Below are 23,340 nucleotides of genomic sequence, written 5' to 3' on the forward strand. Positions count from 1 at the left end.
TCACAGAGGAAACGTTTTCTTCAATTTGTCCAACTTTAATTTCAACCGCGTCTGTTCTGCCTTCCATAGCCTCAAATTTATTTTCTATTGCGTAGGTAATTTCTCTTTTCATTTCGTCCTGACCTGCTTTCATCTCGTCTTTAAGAAATTTCATTTCTTCCTTAACGGATATTTGACCAGCATCCATTTTCTCTTTAATTTCTTCTTTAAATGATGTTTGGCCAGCTTCCATCTTTTCTTGTACAGCTTTTATATCTTCCTTAACGGAGTTGACGGCTCCTTCCATCTTTTCTTGGAAAGCAGCAAATGCAGTCATCATTTGCCTGAATTGTTCTTCCATCGCTCTTGTTATTGGCATTCAATACCCCACTTCTGACACCAAAAATTGTTGCGTGCGTACGGGTTCGTTACGAAAAGAATGCACAAGTCCGATGAAAAATGAACAAAAATTTATTATCACAACAAAGATGCTTAAATTTTCTCAAATTATCATGCAGTATTACAATATCTCACAGTAGTTATCTTTTAACTACTTAAATGTTCAATAGACCGTAATTCAAACCAGCTAAAGAACGCTAATCCGCGAATTCGCTACAATCAACAAGAGCAGTTTTCTAAACAACAACAAACTAAGCAACTCCTACAAACTGAGATGTTTTCCTCCTTTTATAAGATTTTAAAATCACGCGCTAGAATTTTCCAGTACTTTCTCGAAATCAAAAAGAGATATTTATTTATTTAATGCACGCGCTCTTGTATTTTCAATTTTCCGGCTTAGCTTTCTTTTAATATTCGTCACGCGCTGCACTGCGCGAGAAATAAAACCATTTAATTTATAATTGAACAAACATTAGCTTTTTAAATACCAAATTCGTAATAATATTTAACTGTTAAGTACAAAAATCTCGTCAAGAAAAAAAAAAAGCAGTTGATAGAAATTTCCTGTGCTCGAACTCGAACTAAAGATTTCAAAAATAAAACACTTTTGACTGAACGGAAAAAAGAATTTAAATGCATTTTCTCTACATATAATAAAAGAAAGAGTCTGTCTGTGTGTGTGTGTGTCTTTCGTTCGCGCTGCGCGTAAGCTAATAGACCCACGGCTACGAAATTTGGTACATAGGTGCATCTAGACAAGAGCCAGTGCACCTCGAAGCGATTTTTTCGAAATTCCAATTAGAATTTTTTTTTTTTACTTTATGTTTTATGACGAAATCGCGTCATTTTGAGACATAATTTGAGGCATTTCATTTTGAGGCTATAGGAAGGAAAGCGAGATTTTACTCTACACACTCCATTTTCACATCGTCATGAAACGTAGGCACTTAGCTATTTTACGAACTTAAAATAAATTTCGTGTTTCAATAAATCGATTCAATACGAATTTATTTAACAAAGGGTTTAATTTATTAACACCTTTTCAACGGGATTTTTTCTAAAAAAGTTTATTTTTAAAAATGTACAGTTTATTTTTCTTTGATTTTTGGACACGTTAAACTTTCATCCTTGCGACTGCTTTTACAAAAAGAATTTTGGAAAAATGATAATATTTTGTATTTAAAAAAAAAAATTAAATGGAGCTTCCGAGTACACATCTCACATGTTTAAAAATGTGATTTTGGCAACAATTTTCCTGTCTTATTGTTATTGATAGATTTTTGATGAAATCGCATCTTGAATAGTTTCATTCTTTTAGAAATATGGGTTTGGCAACAGTTTTTCATCGTATTTCTTATGTCACTGTTTTTAAGAGATTGGCATATTTCATTGTCATATATATATATATATAAAATACATTTTTTTTTTTTTTTTTTTTTTTTTTTGATAAAGTTGTTCTGTAGAGTAAAATTCTGCGCGGAATTTTATGTTTTTTTGAGTTGCTTTCATGTTATTTTTTCTTATTTCACTGTTTGTAAGATATTGAAAAGTTTTGTATGATTTTTTTTTCTTCAACGGAAAGTTGGTTAATTTTTTTATTAGGATAATTAATATTTGTATTAAGGGATATAGCTTATTTCATTGTAATTTTTTTCTCTTGAAAATATCATTAATTATACTTTGCTTTTCAGAATGTTTTGTTTTTTGTATTCTTTTATGTTATTTATTGCTCATTTCACTGTTTTTAAGATATTGAAAAGTTTTGAGTGATTTGTTTAGAAAACGAAGTTCTTAACCTCCTTTATACCCTTTGAGTTCTTAAGATTTTGCAAAGGGAAGTTGATTAATTTATTTATTAGGATAATTAATATTTCTATGAAGGGATATTGCTTATTTCATTGTAATTTTGTCATACGTAATAACTTTTTTTTTTATGAAGTTGTTTTGCAGAGCAAAATTCTACGCAGTTTTTAAATTTAACGTTTGGTGTTTCCCTTCAGCCATTTTTCCGGTACATTTAAAAGCCAGATGAAGGCTGGCAGCGAAGCTGCTAGTATCAAATAAAACTGTTAAATTTTTATTGCCTTTTGCTCAACGTATTTGTGTGAACAAGAGTTTTCTTCGAAACATAAATATGGAACAAAATTAAAAGTGGATCCTAATTTACGGTTGAAGCTAAGTGAAATAAGGCCAAACATAAAGAAATTGATCTCTCTTAAACAGACTCCAATTTCACAGTACATTTTAGAATTAAAATATTGTAACTTACGTTGATGATTAAAATGGTAACCAATTTTTAATCTAACATTTGTTATGCGTGCATATTTAACACGAAAAGCCAATAAGGCGTGAAAATGGCGAAATATATGGTTTTTTTTAATATTTCTATTGAGAATTTGAAAAATAATCATTGTAAAATATAGTGGTGGTTCTAAAGTTTTTCCATTTTTGTTTAGATGGTACGCATTAGTCAAAAGGTTGAGAATCGCTGGTCGAGAATGTGTTTCTCACACTCACATTTTACTTTTTGGACTTCCTTGCAGTGGGAAAAGAAACATTTTGCCTTCTATAAATTTACTCCTTTTGACAAAGGTAACAAAACAATGCTGCTGCATTTTATTGCACCTAAGAACTTTTCAGCGCTTGTTGATACGATCAGGTATATTTCTTTTCTGATATGTGACCCGTCGCTGGAGAATGCGCAAGAATCGAAAATTCACATATGCATTTTAAAACGGCTGTTGTTTTCTGCAAAATATGCAAAATCTCCATCCGTTATTCAAACGGCGAGTTGATTTGAATTCTCAGCTTAGTTATAAGGTTTTAGTTTTTTTTTCTTTTTCTTTTTCTTTTTAAAGAAGAAAGCTGGTAACTTTTCTTATTTTTTGTGTACTGCCGCGACCTCTTTTGGATAACCCATTCGAACTTGTTTTTGGCTGATGGTAAAATCAATTCTTTCGATGAGTTTTATGCATTAACTTCAAGAAAAAAAAAAAAAAAAAGAGGTTTTTTTTTTTTTGTTCTGCTATCTACCACTTTAATGTAAATGTTCTATGCTTTGAAGGGGGAAAAAATGTGTGAATGGTATTTGTGGGTTTCTTTTCTTTTCTTTCTTTCTTTCTTTTTTTGGGGGGGGGTCACATACTTTTATTGACATGAGATGATGTTATGAGTTGTCTGTTTTTTTTTTAAGTCTTTTGATATCATGTAGCTTTTTTAAAGCGGAGTTTTCTGTTTTGCAATTCCATTTAGCCTGTAGTGTGAAGTTTTTTTGTCCTTTCTCCTGGAATTGTCTGTGGTATAAAATTAATTGTCTCAATCTCCCCCAGGGCGAATTTTTATAAAAGGTGAAGAGGAAAAATGAAATTCTGAATGAAATTTTTTTCACTGTTCGTATTGTTCGGTGATATTTAACGCGTTACCTCGTGGCGAATTCATAAAAATCGCTTATCTGTAAGTTAAGATGTAACTTTTAGGTAAAGCGGAGATGTACGAGTTTGTGATCGGAATTGCAGAACGTGATCTTGCATCAAGATTAAAGTAGCGACGGGAAATCAATTTCGAAATGAAATGCTGTATAATTCTTGGTAAACGTTTGCAGCCGGGTACTCCTTGATATTTTTGGCGAATTTTTCACGCCAAGAAACAGTGTTTCAAAGATGGCCTCGTATCACGTACTGCAGATCACGAATACCTCAATCATCGCGATTAAACTAAGAAAACTAAGAAAATCCTGTCAGATTAAACTTAAGGAATACATTGGCTTGTAACAAAACATTAGAATTTAGAATTCTAAAGGATCTGAAAAGGGCACTTTCTAAAGAATAGCGTGGAATTCCTCAAAACTTGATCAACGGCTTGTTAAATTCTATGAAATCAAGATATGAGTTTATAAGGTATTCCTCCCGCCTTCTTAGCATGCCTTCATGGTGTAGTGGTCAGCACACTCGACGCGTATTCGAGATACCGTGGTTCGAGTGCCGGCGAAAGAGCATTGCTCTTTTTTCATCACTCCAATTTTAAAAAAATTCCAAATGTCTTCTACAGTGGCACCCGAACCAAAAGGTGGTAAATGATGATTCCTCACCACCATGATTTGCGATTGGGTCCTCTAAAACCCCTATCGCCCTTTAAAAGGGGGAGTATATAAGGTATATTGCCCACCATCTTGGCATGCCTTCGTGTTGTAGTGGTCAGCATGCTGAACGCGTTTTCGAGAGGTCCGTGGTTCGAATCCCGGGGAAGGGTATTGCTCTTTTTTCATGTCTCCAGCTTTCAAAAAATTCGAAATGTCTCTACAAGTTTAGCATTTTTTTTTCAGTGCCTGGTATGCAGTGTTACAGAAATACCTCTTGCTTAACAAGGATGGACAATTTCATATCATTTTAGAATTTTCTTAAAACTGAAATCTGAAATTCAATATTTTCAACCTGAGACTGGTAAACCAAGTGTTGTTGATGTGTAGAATGGCAAACTAGGTGAAACTTGGGTTGTTATAAATTAAGAAGTTCGCCAAGTGACTTATTCTTGGCGCAAACTGGAAAAAAAAAAAAAAAAAAAAAAAAAAAATGCTCCAAGACAAATTTTTGAATATCTCCATAAATTTCTCACCAAAAATTACAAAATTTAATTAATGTTGCATTTTATTGAGAGGAAAGTGACATTTTATTTAAGGAAACGTTGTTATTGTATCGCAGTGGATTTACGAATAGGTATAATTATGCGTCGAAATCATTACCTTCGTCCATTAAAACCAATTTTTATGGTAAAACTTGTAGACACCAGCTTAACAACTTTTAACTGGGTTAATGACAAATGATTGTACTTCCATTCACACGTGAATTAATATATTTCTAATCTTACTGGAAATCAATATTTGTCATCATACGTAATTAAACCTTTCTTTATGAACCGTGGGGCTAAGTATCCAGAGACCCCACCCGTGTAATTGGGCTTTTTTGTAATTATGTTGTACTTCAATACATTTGCAGCCAGTTGCAAAAACAGGCTCTATCACGCAAGGTGGCGCTGCATTCGCTTTCCATTTATTCCCCATAGAATAGCTGCACGGTTTTGTAATCGACGAATTTTAAGTCACGCCCCTTAGAGCGCTTCTTATGACTTGTGTGGAATTTGAATAGCTGTTACTTAAGTGTTATGTTGCTTTTGAAATGTGATTTTGTGAGATTTGTTTGAAAGGTTGCTTCCGATAAGAGAGCTGGTTTTTAAACTGCTGGTTGTAGCCTAAAACTTAGGGTTACAGCCGAAAACATCGCGGCAAAAACATCGCGGACGAAAACGTTGCAGAGAAAACAACGCAAGGCGAAAACGTCGTGCTACAAAACATCGTGGGAGAAAACATCGCAAAGAGAAAACATCGCAGTTCTAAAACATCGTGGTACAAAACATCGTAGTCGAAAATAAAGCGGTTGAAAAACTTCGCAGTTTGAAAACATCGTCGTCGATAATATCGTGGTAAAAAATAAAGTATCTACAAATCATCGCATGACGATAACATCTGATCGCAGACATGCTTTTTTTAGCCTTTAATAACTGTAAATAGATATTCCCATAATAATTTGAGAGCGCAAGATGTAAAGAATAATAATTTTTACTTTCACATTTTTTGATTAACTAATAAATTTTTGCTGAAAAATTAAGAAGGAAACATAAGCATAGAAAATTAAATGTAACTTATAGATTATACTTTTTATGAAAAATTACCAGTAAAAACTTCATAAAAATTATTTATTAATGGTCTTTGTTAGTTAACTATGTCGGTTTAAAATTCTATTAAGTGCTATAAGTTGCATTAATTTTCTATGCTTAAGTTTCCTTCTTATTTCCTCAGCAAAAATTAGTTAATATAAAATGTGAAAACAAATTATCCTACTTTCTATTTTGCGCTCACAAATTGTTATGGGAATATCTATTTACAGTTATTAAAGTCTGAAAAAAAGCATGTCTGCGATGTTATCGTCACGCGATGATTTGTAGATACTTTATTTTTTACCACGATATTTTCGACGACGATATTTTTAAACTGCGAAGTGTTTGAACCGCTTTATTTTCGACGACGATGTTTTGTACCACGATGTTTTAGAACTGCGATGTTTTCTCTTTGCGATGTTTCCTCCCACGATGTTTCGTAGCACGACGTTTTCGCCTTGCGTTGTTTTCTCTGCGACGTCTTCGTCCGCGATGTTATCGGCGGACACCAAAACTTAGGCATTAAGTCGTTTAATTTTCGGTTTGTGGTGTTGTGAATGTCTTTAAAGCAAGGAATCCCTTATTTGCGTCGGCAGAATGTAAGAATATCTGAAGATCAAACGCACCTGTCATATCCACAGTGTTGAAGTTTTTTTCAGTTTTGCTGTCTGTAATTAAATTCTTCTGGTGAAACCAAACTTAAATAGTACGTTACCAGGAGCTCCCAACGGGATCCGTATTCACCTCGCGGAGGGGGGGGTGATGAAATCGTAAAGCAATAGTGGAACGACATAACCTTTGCCATAAGTTTTACATTTACAGGGTGCAACTACAATTTTTCACTGCAACTGTAACCGTGACAGCTCTATTATTTTAAATCATCACAATCCCGAGCGCATACCTTCAAATAAAAATATTCGAAATTTCATTTCGATTGGTGGAAACAAAGGAATTCATATTTCGGGGAAATTCCTTATGAACCACCCTGTATAACTACAGTGAAGCCTCGAGATACGAGCGTCTCTGTATGCGAGAAATTCGAGATACGAGGAAAGTATCAGCGAAAAATTCGTCTCTAAATACGAGCATTCACTCGAGTAGCCTAGCAGTGAGCCAGGCTGTTTGTATGCGTGCACCATTTCCCGATCCGGCTCGACCCGGGGAATCCCCTCGTCAGATCACTCGGTGTTCTTTGATCTACGTGTTTGTGTGCTTGTGAATCAATTGTTTTTTACATTTAATGTGATAATAATTATTTCACGATGCCCCCCAAGAAGATTGCTGCCTCAGATAATGCTGCAAAGAAAAAGAAGAAAACCATGACCGTTGAAATTAAGAAAGAAATCATAGATAAACACAAGCGTGGTGTAATAGTGACGAAATTGGCTAAGGCTTATGGCCACTGTATAGGAAGGGCACGGAAGGCTATATACATTAGAAGACTAACTAATCAACAAACTAGTTAAGTAAAAATAGCTTATACTCTCATTGCAAACACGAAAAATTCATGCAAGAACCAAGTCTCAATTTAGTGGCATTTATCCCGCAAATATAAATATGTTATATATTTTTGGAAACAGCAGTGTTTTCTTTGTTTTTTAGTCAAAATTGTAATATCGATTTTTGAAAGGTAAATTTGGTTTTACCTCCTTTAATGCAATCCATAACTGAAGTCGCTTAACTCTGCATTGTTCACCGGATTGCCAATGAATAATTCATTCAATGTCATCATTTGGTAAACGTACTTTTTTTGGGAGAGGTGGTAGTAGTGGAACAAAAAACGGTAGAGGGCGCAAGAAACTTCTCTCCTATTCTTCTGCTAATGTCATTTTGAAGCAGAGCTTAGATTCCGTGGAAGAAAGTCATGATGTCTCTCAAGAGGGTAGTAACAACATTACACAGCTGTTTCAGTTCGCAGCGGAAAAGCTTTGAGTCCGTTGACCATTTGTCTGTTAATGCAGAGAAGAAAGCTTTCCGGACGAACCTGGTTTCCTGGTAATGAACATTCCACGACCAGAGGTAGAACCTGGAGAAAATTTGGATTAGGTCAACCTTATAGCAGAAATTGTTCCCTATAGATCACAGCCTTTTTTTTTTTTTTTTTTTTTTTTTTTTTGTGGCGGTCTGTTTGTTACCCCCTTTTCTTAAATTAATACATTTTTATTTATATACTTATTGGTGCTTTTAGGAGAATAAAGTCTCTCACAACCTGCTTTATGAAGCAGGTTGTGAGAGAAACTGCTGTGATTATTTGTAAGAGGAAACTACTGATGGGAACTGGAATATAATTAGTGCTTAAAAAAGAAAGATGTCTGTTGAATATAGAGAGCATTTCTTTGTAAAAATATACAGAATAGCGATTTAGCCTTTTTACTTCCTTTCACGAAGTTGTAGAGACATTAGGATTTTTTTAAATTCTTTCTTTATTTTTTTTGGGGGGGGAAGCAAGCAAGATGAAAAATAGCAACCGCCTTCGCCGGGAATCAAACCACTGACCTCTGGAATACCGCCCAGCGTGCAGGACCACTACACCACGAAGGCGCGCTAGGAAAGCGGGAGAAATACCTTATATACTCCCTTTTTTAAAGTTCGACTGGGGTTTTTAAGGGACCCAATCGCCAAATCTTGGGTGAGGAAAATCCTCATCCAACACTCTTTTAGTTCCACTGTAGAGACAGTTGACAGTTGAGAGCAGAATCTGGACACCCGTGCGGCTTACTTAGACTATTCGGATCTAGTCCAGGTTTCGCAACTATCCGGGACAACACCTCATGGGCCCTATAAAGGCATACATTGATCCTGTATACATGCTTACATAGTTCATAATATATGCTTATAGTTACATAGTCAATAATATATGCTTACATATTTACATAGTTCATAATATATGCTTAAATAGTTACATAGTTCATAATATATGCTTAAATAGTTACATAGTTCATAATATATGCTTAAATAGTTACATAGTTCATAATATATGCTTACATAGTTGCATAGTTCATAATATATGCTTACATAGTTCATAATATATGCTTAAATAGTTACATAGTTCATAATATGGGCTTAAATAGTTACATAGTTCATAATATATGCTTACATAGTTACATAGTTCATAATATATGCTTAAATAGTTACATAGTTCATAATATATGCTTACATAGTTACATAGCTCATAATATATGCTTAAATAGTTACATAGTTCATAATATATGCTTACATAGTTACATAGTTCATAATATATGCTTAAATAGTTACATAGTTCATAATATATGCTTACATAGTTACATAGTTCATAATATATGCTTACATTTTTCATAATATATGCTTAAATAGTTACATAGTTCATAATATGTGCTTAAATAGTTACATAGTTCATAATATATGCTTACATAGTTACATAGTTCATAATATATGCTTAAATAGTTACATAGTTCATAATATATGCTTACATACTTACATAGTTCATAATATATGCTTAAATAGTTACATAGTTCATAATATATGCTTACGTAGTTACATAGTTCATAATATATTCTTACATAGTTACATAGTTCATAATATATGCTTACATAGTTACATAGTTCATAATATATGCTTACATAGTTCATGACATACATAGTTACATGCATAACATTAGACATAGACATAGCAGTACATGCTTTTAAAGTTCATACATATACATGCTTACATAGTTCATAATGTATTGAGTCTGTTATGTAATACATACATAGTTCATAATAATTTTCATTGGCCATAATACATACATGTTTCATAATATATACAATAAAAAAAAGAGAAAGAAGAGAGATGAACTGGGAACTATTCCACACTATACAAATCTGTTCTCAATTCCTCCAGTTTCTGCATTATTTTGCATATTGTGCTGCGAAAAGCTGGCTGTTTGATCAGATAATGCGTATGAGAAACTGCCTGTTCCGGAAGCTGCACATGCCACTGTGTGGTTAGAATGCATTGGGCCAAGTAATGGTCTGGTTTACCAATGGCTCCACAGATACAACTTTCAGTATTTGCAAGGTAATCATTGTAGAGACATTAGGGCTTTTTTTAAGGGGGGGGGGGAAGCAAGCAAGATGAAAAATAGCAACCGCCTTCGCCGGGAATCGAACCACGGACCTCTGGAATACCGGCCCAGCGTGCAGAACCACTACACCACGAAGGCACGCTAGGAAAGCGGGAGAAATACCTTATAAAGTAAAGGAAGTATTGTAATGACGAAGAATTCCGGGTATCATATTTCAACGAAAATATCCATTTTGACCGCTATCGAATGCAATTGAATGATATTTTTGCGTGACATCTGTACGTAAGGGCAGAATAAAGGACTCTTTTTCCCGAAACGAATTATAAAACTGATTTAAAATGGATTCAGAATAGATTTTTTTCGTGGCGTCTGTGTATATGTATTTCGCGTAACTCAGAAACGAGTAGCTTTAGAATGTTGAAATTTTGTATATAGGACTGCTATAATATGCAGTCATGCACCTCCCATGATTTGCTGATTCCCATGATTCCCTGATCCACGATTTTAAATGATTTACCATTACGCTTTTGGATTTAAAAAAAAAAAAAAAAATTATTTTTTAATATCAATTTTCACTATTCTATTCTGTTTAAATGTAAACAGTCAGACTTTTTTGCGCTTCTGTTCTTGGTTGATCTAATTAGGGCAACCCAAAAGAAGGGTGCTTTCGTGATGAAATTTTTCAGGAAAATGGCTCGCATTTACCTTCAGACCTTTCAGACCTTTTTCAGTGCCAGCGTTTTTGTAGCCTGAAGTAGAACCAGTGGCTGAGATAATATTAGTGTGTAACTCAAAATAAGTGTAATTTAAAATAAAAATATGCTAAACAGAATATCTCATCAAAATCGTCTAATGTTTTATAGGCAAAATTTTTCTGAAGTCTCTGAACGGAACTGTTTCGCATTGCTCAAACGCAGCCTTATGGATAGAGTTGCCCAGCCTTCTAGGAGGTTCTGGAAAAAAAAAAAACGTTTTCTGGAAACTTCCAGAATGTCGCGAAATATCGTCAGCTTAGTGACAAAAATTATTGCCGAGCCCCGTCAGAGAAATTTTATCTGCATTTCGGCTTCTAATTTCACAATTTATATGTTGATCAACCCAGACTTGCAAGGTCGACTCTTCTGCTCAGGAGACAAACACTTACAGTCGCAATACGTGGTTACGAATTCGATTAAACAAGAAACGCACGCTAAAAATATTATATACGGTGCATTAAATAAATGAAAGCGATGTACAATTGTGAGGTTTTATCTACTTATTTTTAACTATAGTTAATTTTGAGTTTAACTATAGTTAATTTTAACTATAGTTAATTTTTATCTACTTATTTTTAACTATAGTTAATTTTCATATCAGTCTCTTTTCACCCCCACTTTTAATGCGAGAATGTAAATGAGATAGCGAGTGTTTATTCAGATAGAAGGACAACGAAATGCTATTTAAGCGACGGTTACGCAAGTTATTTTTAGAGCTATTCTGCCTATTTCAGGCGACCTTGTACCTTGACTATTAGTGTTTTCATTCTGAGGTGTTGAGTCCAGCTAGCCATTTAGCCTGTCTCGCCGGTTTTCTGCAGACCAGAGACTTTCCTGCGCGTTTAGTTTAAATTATCCTGCGAGCCATTAGGCTAATGTATCACATTTGAATTAGTTCAACATTATGTAAGTTAAGTAGTATTTAAGTTAAGCCAGAAGTTTTGGCTTATGTAAACCCAAGCTGGGTCGTTGTTATTTCGTTGTGTTCAAATAAAGAGCTATGTACCGGGTGGCCATAATTAAACTGAGAGTGCTCACAGTGTTCTGTAGCGCGATCTATTTGCGAGAATGACGTCACATTTTGTAGGAAGATTAAACAAGACGGGGGACGAAGGATTCCGCGAAAAAACAAATTAGTTCCAAAAGTCACCGCTAGGGAAATATTTGTAACAGAAAATAGAGTGTTAACAAATGCAAATCAATACGGAATAAAATTACTTTTTATTATGCACATTTTCTAATTTAGTTCAAGTGCAATATGGCAACACTTTTAAAAAAGCGATTTTAAAAAGGGATAAAAGACAATGCCTGGGGGAAATCATTTTCATGCAAGATGGAGCCCCTCCACATGTTGCTGTACGGGTGCAAAAGATGCTACGACAGAAATTCACAACAGAAAGAGTCATTAGCCGCTACTTTCCAACTGCATGGCCACCTCGGTCGCCTGATCTTACCCCATGCGACTTCTGGCTATGGGGTTACCTCAAGTCCAAGGTCTATCAAGGAGTGGTCCAGGACATGCCTACGTTGAAAGATAACATATCAGGGACTGTACAGGAGATTCCTGCAGACATGTTACTTTCTGCTGTTGTGCATACTGTGCACAGAATGCAATATGTGGTCCACAACAACGGCAGCCACATTGAACCTCATTTGAATGCAAAATAAAAGGTAATTTCCGTATTGATTTGCACTCTATTTTCTTTTACACAGCGCCAAATATTCCCCTAGCAGCGACTTTTGGAACTAATTTGTTTTTTCGCAGAATCCTTCGTCCCCCGTCTTGTTTAATCTTCCTACAAAACGTGGCGTCATTCTCGCAAATACTTCACGCTACAGAACACAGTGAGCACTGTCAGTTTAATTATGGCCACCCGTTACATCCTTCTGAATTTGTTTGTCTACTGTTTAAAACAAAAGAGGATTATTCGTGTAGTCTCTCCCTAGTTGACTAGTTTATGCTACCAAAGAAAGATAAATACTATACAAAGTCAAAATATAATCAAATAAGCACAAATAGTTGTCTACATTTACAGCAGTATGAACGGTATAATGAATATGTGTGCAGGTTTTTAGCGGAAAGGGCTTTAATTTAAGGCTATTAACTTCGTTTTGCCATTTGCGTTGATTCGCTATAAATGTTGGTTCACTTTTCAAATTGTTGCCACCAAATGTTATCGTCCTGTGTTATATTTAAAGAAATTGAATAATGAAGAATATGCATCAATGTAGGTATGTTTCTCGCATTGTTTATAAAGCGATGGTACCGAAAGCCATCCAGTTTTCTATAACGTAATCTTCCACCGAATGTGGGCATCTGGAAGCCCAAATTCGGAATTTGAAATTTGTTTTATTATCGGTTCCTTATTTCATAACATTTTAACGAATTTTTTATTAACAAACTCAACGATTCCAAAGCGAGCAATGCAACAGTGTACCGGGGGGGGGGGATTATCTCCAGCGCGCGAGACTGTGCAAGGGAAATTCTAAAGATAGGCTCATTTAAAAATTAAATTATTTTGCGATATTGCTGTTGAATTGAATAAAAGTGCAAAGAACTTGTTTTAAGTGCAAAGAACTTGATATATATTTGTAATAATAAAATTCCATAGTCAAGAGTACACTTAAAATTCTAACTGTATGTTCTTTTCATTTTTAATGGCGACTTTCTCTTATTTGAAAGTACGTGGAATAAAATCACAGCCCCGTAGTCAAGCTGTTTTTCCCGCCTTTCTACACATACAGTTTTAGAATGTTCTGGAGATATTTAAAGCGAACTGGAATGGCTGACGTCATTTCTTGGAAGCTCCGCCTTTCCAGAGGCTATAAAAGGACTCGCAAAAGGAATATCGGGGCTTTTTCTTAAATGTCACGATGCAGTAAACTTCATACAAAAAGTTATTAGTAATTCTTTTTATCTACTTCGGATATCTGATTTTGTAACTGCTATTTTCTCCTGAAATATAATAAATGCATCCTCTTTTTTAAAACTTATCGTCTGATAATTTAACCTACGACAAAAGCTGGTACATCACATATACACTGGTGTGCAAAAATTAAGGACGAGACGGTTTTTTCAATATAACTTTGTACAAAAGCTTTCCAAATCAACATATTTAATACCGTAAGATCCCCAATATGTAAGGACATGAGTGATGTAAGCAACACTTACTAAAAGAGAAATCAGAGGGATAAAAAGAAGCTTTATTGAAAAAGTAGCATGGAACGCAATGCGACTGAAGGCCGAAACATCCCTGTGATGGGTGTCCAGCAAGAAACATCCGGTCTTTAATAGGGGATATGATCTCCCCTGACTGCTAGGCAGGTTTCACAGCGTCTGCCCATGCTGAGAATGAGGCTGTCAATGAGTTGTTGAGGCATTGCTGCCCATTCGTCTTGCAGTGCCAATCGAAGCTCCGGAATCGTTACTGGTGGTAAGGTACGAGCTGCCAAGCGTCTTCCTAGAAAATCCCATACATGAGATCTGGAGATCGTGCTGGCCAATCCATACGTTCAATATCCTCACTCTCTAAGAGCTGTTCGGCAGCTACTGTGCGATGACATGGTACATTGTCGTCCATGAAAAGGAACTGCGGACCCATAGCGCCTCTAAAAAGACTCACATATGGAAGAAGAATCTCGTTACAATAACGGGTCCCGTTGACTGAACCTGCGTCGAAGATGTGAAAGTCTGTACGACTACCAAGCATGATGCCTCCCCGAACGAGAACACCGCCACCTCCATACCTGTCCCTTTCAATGATGTTCGAGGGATGATTGCGGCTTCCCCGCTCTCTCCAGATGAGTATGCGATGAGAATCACTACTCAGACTGAATCTGCTCTCATCTGTAAAGAGTACTCGTCCCCATTCATTGTCTCTCCAATTCCGGTGTTCCCGGCACCACAGAGAACGCCTTCTCCGATGGGCAGGCGTTAGAGGTACACACCGTACAGGGCGTCGTGCAAACAGACGACCACCGTGCAGTCTTCTGGCCACGGTAAAACGCGATATCGGTCGTCCAGTCGCCTGTGTCGTGTGTCTAGCGATTTCTCCCGCTGTCTGTCGCCTGTTTCTTCTGGCATGTAAGGCAATATACCGGTCATCTGCGGGTGTGGTTCCTCGTGGACGACCACTACTAAATCCCCGGATAGCTGTTCCTGTAGTTTGAAATTGTCTCTAAAGTCGTAAAACGATGCTGTTTGCAATTCCGAACTCTGCAGCCACACTTGTCACACTGCGGCCTTCCTCCAACTTCCCAATGATTCGACCTCGGGTAAAAGTATCCAGATGTCGTCTAACAGATTGATTATTCGCCATTTCTCGCTGAGGCAGCAACTCGGTGTGATTTTAACTGCTATACGGCGTGCAATCTCTTTGTCAGAAATACTGATCTTACACCGACAACATGCTTTATTCTACTCAGACACTCCCCCATTACGTCTACCTGCATTATCTGCGTATATGCTACCGTACATCACCTTACTTAATCTCCTGATTGGTCTTTCTGTCCGCTCTGCCTCTTCGTTCAACTGATATGCTAATTTTTCGACTTCGTTCTTAATTTTTGCACACCAGTGTATATATGTTTGTCCTCTAATATCTCAGTCACTACTATGGCTATCGTCACCAAACGTTCTACAATTCTTTTATGGGTCCTGAAAAGGGTCGTCGTCCACTTTTTTCGAAACAAAAGTAGCTAAAATCAGATATATTAATTAAAAACTCCGAGAAACGATCATTTTCGCCCGCATTTTTCCCCAGTGACAGCAGTCTCGCAAGCTGAAGATAAAAATCTGCTTTATTTCGAAAGTTGTTGCCACTGCTCGCTTTTAAATCGTAGAGTTTATAAATGAAAAATTTCGAAGTGTTAGGATAAAATAAAAATAGCATTGCCAAACATTAAATACGTTATTCCAGATTCCAAAAATTTTGTTGGAAGCCATTTCGACGGTTCTCATCTTCGTACGACTTTAATCAGCCGAGATATTAATTAAAAATTCTGAAAACATTAATTTTCGCACTCATTTTTCCGAGTGGCAACGGTCTCGCGCGTTGGAGATAAAAATGCTTTATTTGGAAAAGTTTTACTACCGCTCGCTTTCAAATCGTAGAGTTTGTTAATCAAAAATGTGTAAGTTTTACAAAATCTATATATATAAAGAAGAATGCCTGTTTGTTCACGTTATTGATTTCTAATCCATTTTTACCACATTTAATCGGCTAAAATTGATTATACGTGCAATAATGGATGGACCTTAAGCTTTTACGGCCATTTGATTAGAAAGACGAAAATCATTAAAAACTGCGTGCCATTGTTACAGATATAATGAGACAGACTAAGTTTATTTTTCTAAATTTTTTATGTGGGTTCCATATCGCATCAGAGTGAAAAATTATCTGAAATTATTATTATTGAAAAATTCCATATCGCATCAGATTTTTTGTGTAATCTATTTAACTGACATAATTTAAAATACAGACGAGTTGTAATATGTGCAATGGATATTTTTATAAATGTTTACAGTCAAATGAGAAAGCGAAAACAAAATCAAATTTGTGTAATTTTTTTTTTTTAATACTCTGTGTTGTAGAATATTCTGCATTTGTAAACCATACTTCTCACTGCTTTTATTTATTTTTCAGGTTTATGTTAAAGGAGAACCAAGCTTTGCTAGTCAGTTCTAGGTCTCCATTTTTCCACTTCAGGCCAAAACAAGCTCCAGTGTTGCGAATAGATCAGCATTTAGGAAGTTTCGTCAGCACAGTTCTGTAAAATTCTTCCCACGTAGTTGCTATTGTTTTGATTCCGTGTTCAGTTTTATAAAAGAAGAGAAACGGCTTCTTAAATAAGTGAGACTCTTCATGAAGGGAATGCTTTCTTATTTACAGACATAACTTTATAAAGTTCTTGAAGATCTAAAGAAAATCTTTAATTTTTGCGCCTTTTTGTTATGATAGCATAAGTCCTGTATACCGAATTTTACATTATGTGTGATCTCATCGTCATATTGCAAGGCAATATTTATTAATTTCTTGTGTATTCTAGAGTTATATCGAATCCTAGTCTGTTTAAAGTAATTGAAAGAATTACATATGTATCGTTATAGCAAGAAAAAAATCAGATTATATTGGATAAATTTATCGATTTCATAGAATGTATAATCTTGTTATGCGGATTTATTACTTTTATGTTATGAAATGTTGTGTTTTCATAATGGCATGTGTATAGCCGTATTTTAATATTTAATCAGATTTGTTTTAAAATTCGTTTCCGACGTTGTAATGTTTATCTTGTTTTCTGTATGCTGTGTCTTTTGTTTTGTTCGTGTTTTGATTAGTTCTGATTTTTGCACAGGGTGTTCCTAAAGTTCCTGAAATTACACTATGGATCATATTTGAATGCAGTTAAACAAGAGACATGTCAGCGAATTAATGCTATTATACGTGGACAAATATTGGTATATTAATCGAATCAGTTCATGTCATACTAAAAGAGTGTATCAAAAAGTGCCCGAAATAATCCTATTGACCCAAAAAAGTGTCTGAATTCAATTTGAGCATTATCTCTAACGAAATAGATACATTGCGCAACAGTGCACTGATTCCACGGCCTGGAAGTGACATTTGCGTAAGAATGTCCACCCTTTTGCAGTTCGGGCTGGATCTTGTCAACATGCAACTATGAAATTGTTAAGCAACAAGTTTAACTTAAGCAACATATTGAGCAACACTTAAGCAACAAATTCATTTTTCAACATACAACTAAGAAAATGTTAATATCTTGAATATGAAGGATCGATTGTGTGAAGGACAAATATTAACATCTTGAATATGAAGGACCGATTAATTGCTGTTAAGTTTGTAAAAATTGATCTTGAATATGAAGGACCGATTAATTGCTGTTAAGTTTGTAAAAATTGATCTTGAATATGAAGGACCGATTAATTGCTGTTAGGTTTGTAAAAATTGATCTTGAATATGAAGGACCGATTGTGTGAAGGACTAGTATTAACATCTTGAATATGAAGGACTGATTAATTGCTGTTCGGTTTGTAAAAATTGATCTTGAATGTGAAGGACCGATTGTGTGAAGGACAAGTATTAACATCTTGAAATATGAAAAACCGATTGTGTCAAGGACAAGTATTAACATCTTGAATATGAAGGGTCGATTAATTGCTGTTAGCTTTCTAAAAAATTTATTTTGAATATGAAGGACCGATTGTCCGCTACTCATTCACGGAGATCTTGGCATGCTGCGATGCGGTGTTCCTTCTGCTCAAACGTCAGCAGTCGGCTGACAAACTTGGCAGACAATTAGCATTGCACGTTTAGTTCCGATAAGATTGTCTGCACTGGCCCATACGACACACAGACAATGTTTGCAGTGTCGCTGATCATTCTCGGACGACTCGCATGCGTAAGTTCATCATTGTCAAGGTTAATGCTTGTTGAAGGTCTTCCAGGTCAGCCAAGGTTAATGCTTGTTGAAGGTCCCGAGTTCGTTCATCATTGCCAAGGTTAATGCTTGTTGAAGGTCCCGAGTTCGTTCATCATTGCCAAGGTTAATGCTTGTTGAAGGTCTTCCAGGTCTGCCAAGGTTAATGCTTGTTGAAGGTCCCGAGTTCGTTCATCTTTGGCAAGGTTAATGCTTGTTGAAGGTCCCGAGTTCGTTCATCTTTGCCAAGGTTAATGCTTGTTGAAGGTCTTCCAGGTCTGCCAAGGTTAATGCTTGTTGAAGGTTCCGAGTTCGTTCATCTTTCGCAAGATTAATGCTTGTTGAAGGTCCCGAGTTCGTTCATCTTTGCCAAGGTTAATGCTTGTTGAAGGTCTTCCAGGTCTGCCAAGGTTAATGCTTGTTGAAGGTCCCGAGTTCGTTCATCTTTGGCAAGGTTAATGCTTGTTGAAGGTCCCGAGTTCGTTCATCTTTGCCAAGGTTAATGCTTGTTGAAGGTCTTCCAGGTCTGCCAAGGTTAATGCTTGTTGAAGGTCTTCCAGGTCTGCCAAGGTTAATGCTTGTTGAAGGTCTTCCAAGTCTGCCAAGGTTAATGCTTGTTGAAGGTCCCGAGTTCGTTCATCATTGCCAAGGTTAATGCTTGTTGAAAGTCTTCCAGGTCGTTAGCTGTCTTCAGGAGACATTCTTTTGCCTTTGTTGGCGCCTGTGCCGCTCAAAACATTAAATACCATTCATCTCGACATCTTATAAGTTTGATGATGTTTGTTCAAGGCCTTTGTGGCTAAATTGTCCATTTTAACGCAAAGTTATACCTTGGATCACTGTTCCACCTTTTTGCCCTTCATGTAATCGAAGAATACCCGACGCACGTTATTACAAAAGCATAATTATAGCAATTGCCGATGGTAGCCCAACGATGTATCTTCACGCAATACCTTATGAAGCCTGAAAGTCAGTATTGCTGCAAGTGCAACTCTGCAGTACAGAGCACTACAGAGCTAGCTGTTGTTAGCACCCTACAGAGCTAGTCCGAAAACTTCTTGATACATCTTTTTGGATAGCCTTATTCTGCTGTTAGGTTAGTAAAAATTTTTAGAGCGACTCATGATGGAATCTGCTAAGTCTAAGAACCTTGACATTCACTTACTTTTGAATGAAAAGGAGAAGATTTTCAATGGTGGGTCTCCGAAAGGCTTTTTAATCCGGAGAAAGAGGTTTCAGTGAGCGAAAATAAATTCTCGATAAGCTGATAAATACACTCCTCAAAAGTGTTCATGAAGTAGGCTTAAAATTCGTTACTTTCTAGGAATAATATGTGCGCCGACGTGGGACTACGCATGACAACTAGGCTAAAAGAATTTAAAGCTTATTTCTGAGAAATTTGGAAATCCCCTTTGTACTTAAATAGATAATAATTTGTTTTCACGTCTAATATTCCACATTAATTATACGGGTTATTTTATCAACATCATTCAGATCATGGCAATAAAATAAAATGGCTTTATTAAAAATTTGTAGTTATTTTTTTGTTATTTTTTACGTTTAGAATTTCCCCCTCTACTATTTTACGTTAATTTTTGAAGCATCAAATTTCGTTCAGTACTCTAAGCGTTCTGTTCATTTTCTGGCTGCTATACTTTTCTCGTCCTTTTAAGTACTACATGGTGTTTTCTGTAAAGTAAATTTCATGCCTCCCAGTTGACTTTATGCAGAATTACGGCCCAAATCAGAAAAGGTATTTAAGTTTTTGCACACTAGGGTAATTTGTAAAGCATGTTATGGAATTTTAAAAGCGAAAAATACTTATGCTTAATTATTTGATACTGACTGAAGTGATAAAAGATTACAAAAATGTATTAATAGTATTGATAATTAATTGTTTATTGATATAAAGCTATATCATGTAATAATGGAAAAAATCGTATAAAATAAATATATACAAGGGGAAATATGTAAGAACTATTTCGCATATTTTAAAAATTAATAATATTTTTTAATGTATACATTTTATGCAATAAGTGCAATATAAAAAAATAAAACGCAAAAGCACCATCTGCTTCCGTACACCGAGATACGCTGCCTCTCCAAGGATAAATTTTTGCAGCGATTTATAGATATTTTTAATACCGGGATTGAAAATTTCCTTGAACTCTGTGCCGACATAAAAAATAAAATTCAAAAAAACATATATTCTTCTTCGCCGATATACAGTGGGATTCACTGCGAGACCGACAAACTTGCAGGATGTGTAGGGGGTACAGAGACGACTCAGAATCACATAGGAATGCAGGATCGCAAATGCTATGGTGCAAAGAAGCAGAGGAAAATAAAAAAAAAAATAAAAAAAACAGCAACGCATTAATGGAACAGAAGACATTTTGGCTAATCTCTGGAATTATAGTAACAGGTAGTTTGGCGACATTTTGGTAAGGCGATAAAGGTTACTAGGTAGGACTTTAGCAGTAATCTGAGAAGTACACAGTTCGAATCACAGATTATTTTGTCTCAGAGAAATGAGAGATCATGAGACATGTCATGTGACATTTTCCGGAAAATTCGGATCTTGATTTTAGCTAATAAACACTTAGAAACAATTTCGCTGGTAAAATGCAGAATCACCCACTTATTTGTTTGGCGCTGTTTACAAGAGTAAGAAGAATTGGATTTTTGTCAATTTTCTTTGACTTTTTAAGTGAAAATAGGTCGATGTGTACATGAATAAAGTCAAGCGTGTGCGCAATGCCATTTTTGTGCAATTCTGGGATGTTTTTTTAAGTGAAAATAGGTCGACGTGTACATGGATACCACGTATGTGTAATTCTTAAAAACGCGCGAAGCAGTGGGCGATTCTGCACTTTCTCCCAATTTCGCACCTAATCTTCGTCATGATTAAGCACTTTTGTTCCATAAAAGTTCTAGCACAAGCGTAATTCGGCTAGCAGATTGTTCGAAAAAATGTTGAGTTAAAAAAACAAACATGCCTTTACTTCGTGAAAACAAAATGGCGTCCAAAAAAGAACTAGCAGGTTGCTGTAGCAGGGTTGGTCGCCAAAAAATCGCCAAGTTACCATAATCCGAAGATTCACCAACATTTTATTTAAAGTTTGTTCTACAACAGGTGTTCGAAATTAAGACCAGAAGTCGTTTGGCAACCCTGATAGCGGCGCTACATGGAATTCCTTACGTTCCGGAAGATTCATGGCATCTAACATATCTTCCCGGCAGCTACAGATGTTCATGCGACGAGGTCTTCAACTGAAGGAATGGGCGTCCAGTACACCAAGCTTTTCATGTGGCCCCAGAAGAAGAAGCACATGCATGATAGGTCCGGTGATCCGGCAGGCCAGTGAATCAGGCCACCATGTCCTATCCACCGCTGTCCAAAGGTTACGTCGAGGTGTTGACGGACGTCAGTCGTGTAATGTGGAGGAGCTTCGTCGTGCTGGTACAACATGAAACAACAGCGGAGGATCATGCACTGCGTCAAGAAGTTTGGGGAGGACTTGCTGCATGAAGATCAAGTGTGTCCTATTGGGCAGAAGGTTTGGTGCAATGAGGTAGTCTCCAAGAATGCCGGCGCAAACATTCACCGAGGAATGTTATTGAGCTGCACGTGGCGATGCGTACGATGAGGGTTCTCCAAAGTTCACACATGGAAATCTTCCGGAACGTAAGGAATTCCATGCAGCGCCACTGTCAGCCTTGCCTGTTAACTTCTGGTCGTAATGTCGAACACCTGTTGTAGCAAAATCTTTCAATAAAATGTTTTTTCTCCCATTAGTGTGTTTCTGTTCTTTTTCTCTGATTCTTTGCACAATAGCTCACAACTACGGCATTTGCGACCCTGTATTCCTTTATGATTCCGAGCTATCGCTGTATCCCCTAATCACCCTGTTTATTTATCTTTCAACGCCACACAAAAGAAACTGCAAAGAAGAGGTCAGTCTCGTTGAAGCTAGAATGATTATCTCCAATTTTCGTTTAATAACTGAATTATATTTATCGCCACTTAACCGAAAAGTATTCCATAAATTAATAACTGGAGTCAGTTCGAAGGAAACACAAAAATGGTGTGGTGTGGTGGTGTATTTAATTACGGCAAAGCACACTAGGGCTATCTGCCTAAGGGGAGGGATGCCTTCGGGGAGGACTTTCTAAGGGAAACTGGCTCGTATACACGTTACACATGGGGAAAACCACGAAAACACCCATGCAGCCAGCCTGTTCGCGGGATTCGAACCTCGGACCGAACTACCAGTGTTCAACGACTTTATCGCTCGGCCGCTGGTGGGCCGAAACACCGAAATGGAGATGTGAAGCTATGACGTGCCGAGAAGAAAAATGATTACGTTCTCCAAATTGGACTGAAGAATCGAGAATCAGTTTCTGAATTGCAGTTCGTTTCATTTATGCGTGGTGTTTAGAATTTACTCTCCTTGAATTTGGTCAGCATCAACCTGATATAAATCACTGCACTGTTGTTGATTGGAACAGTTATGTAAGGGAAGTCTGTGGCTATGCATGAATATCTAGACCTTCAGTTAAAACACGCGGCACTGGTAATATTATCGAAGTTGACGAAAGTCTGTTTTCACGTTGGAAACATAACGTAGGTAGAAGTAGCCTTCCGTTCCAGTGGGTGTACGGCGGAATTTCTTGATGTTAGGTTAAGTTAGGTTATTTAATTACGGCAAAGCCTCGAGGGCTATCTGCCTAAGGGGACTGATGCCTTCGTGGAGGACTTTCTAAGGGGAACTGGCTCGTATACACGTTACTCATGGGGAAAACAACCGTGCAGCCAGCCCGTTTGCGGGATTCGAACCTCGGACCGAACTACCAGTGTTCAGCGATTTTACCGCTCGGCCGCTGGTGGGGCTCCTGAATTTCTTGAGAAACAAAAAGAATGTTTCTGATATGCGGAGTTTTATGACTTCGCGTTAACCTTAGTTCTCTAAAGAATTTTTTCCTGATTTCTTTGGGAAGCTGCTTAATTTACAC

The 23,340-nt window shown here is 36.5% G+C and overlaps 1 protein-coding gene across 1 annotated transcript in view; it reads left to right on the top strand.

Annotated features, from left to right (window-relative positions):
• LOC118193487 (protein O-linked-mannose beta-1,2-N-acetylglucosaminyltransferase 1-like) overlaps positions 1-20,291 on the top strand; it is a 171,380-nt gene extending 151,089 nt beyond the window's left edge. Inside the window, exon 20 of the mRNA XM_035364591.2 lies at positions 16,530-20,291. Coding sequence (XP_035220482.1) covers positions 16,530-16,659 — 130 coding nt within the window. The 3' untranslated portion in view covers positions 16,660-20,291. The remainder of the gene's footprint in view (positions 1-16,529) is intronic.
• The last annotated feature ends 3,049 nt before the right edge of the window (positions 20,292-23,340 follow it).

Source organism: Stegodyphus dumicola, chromosome 3 (genome assembly GCF_044657685.1).
Source record: "Stegodyphus dumicola isolate Sdum_Otavi_A_Nest chromosome 3, ASM4465768v1".
NCBI lineage: Eukaryota > Metazoa > Arthropoda > Arachnida > Araneae > Eresidae > Stegodyphus > Stegodyphus dumicola.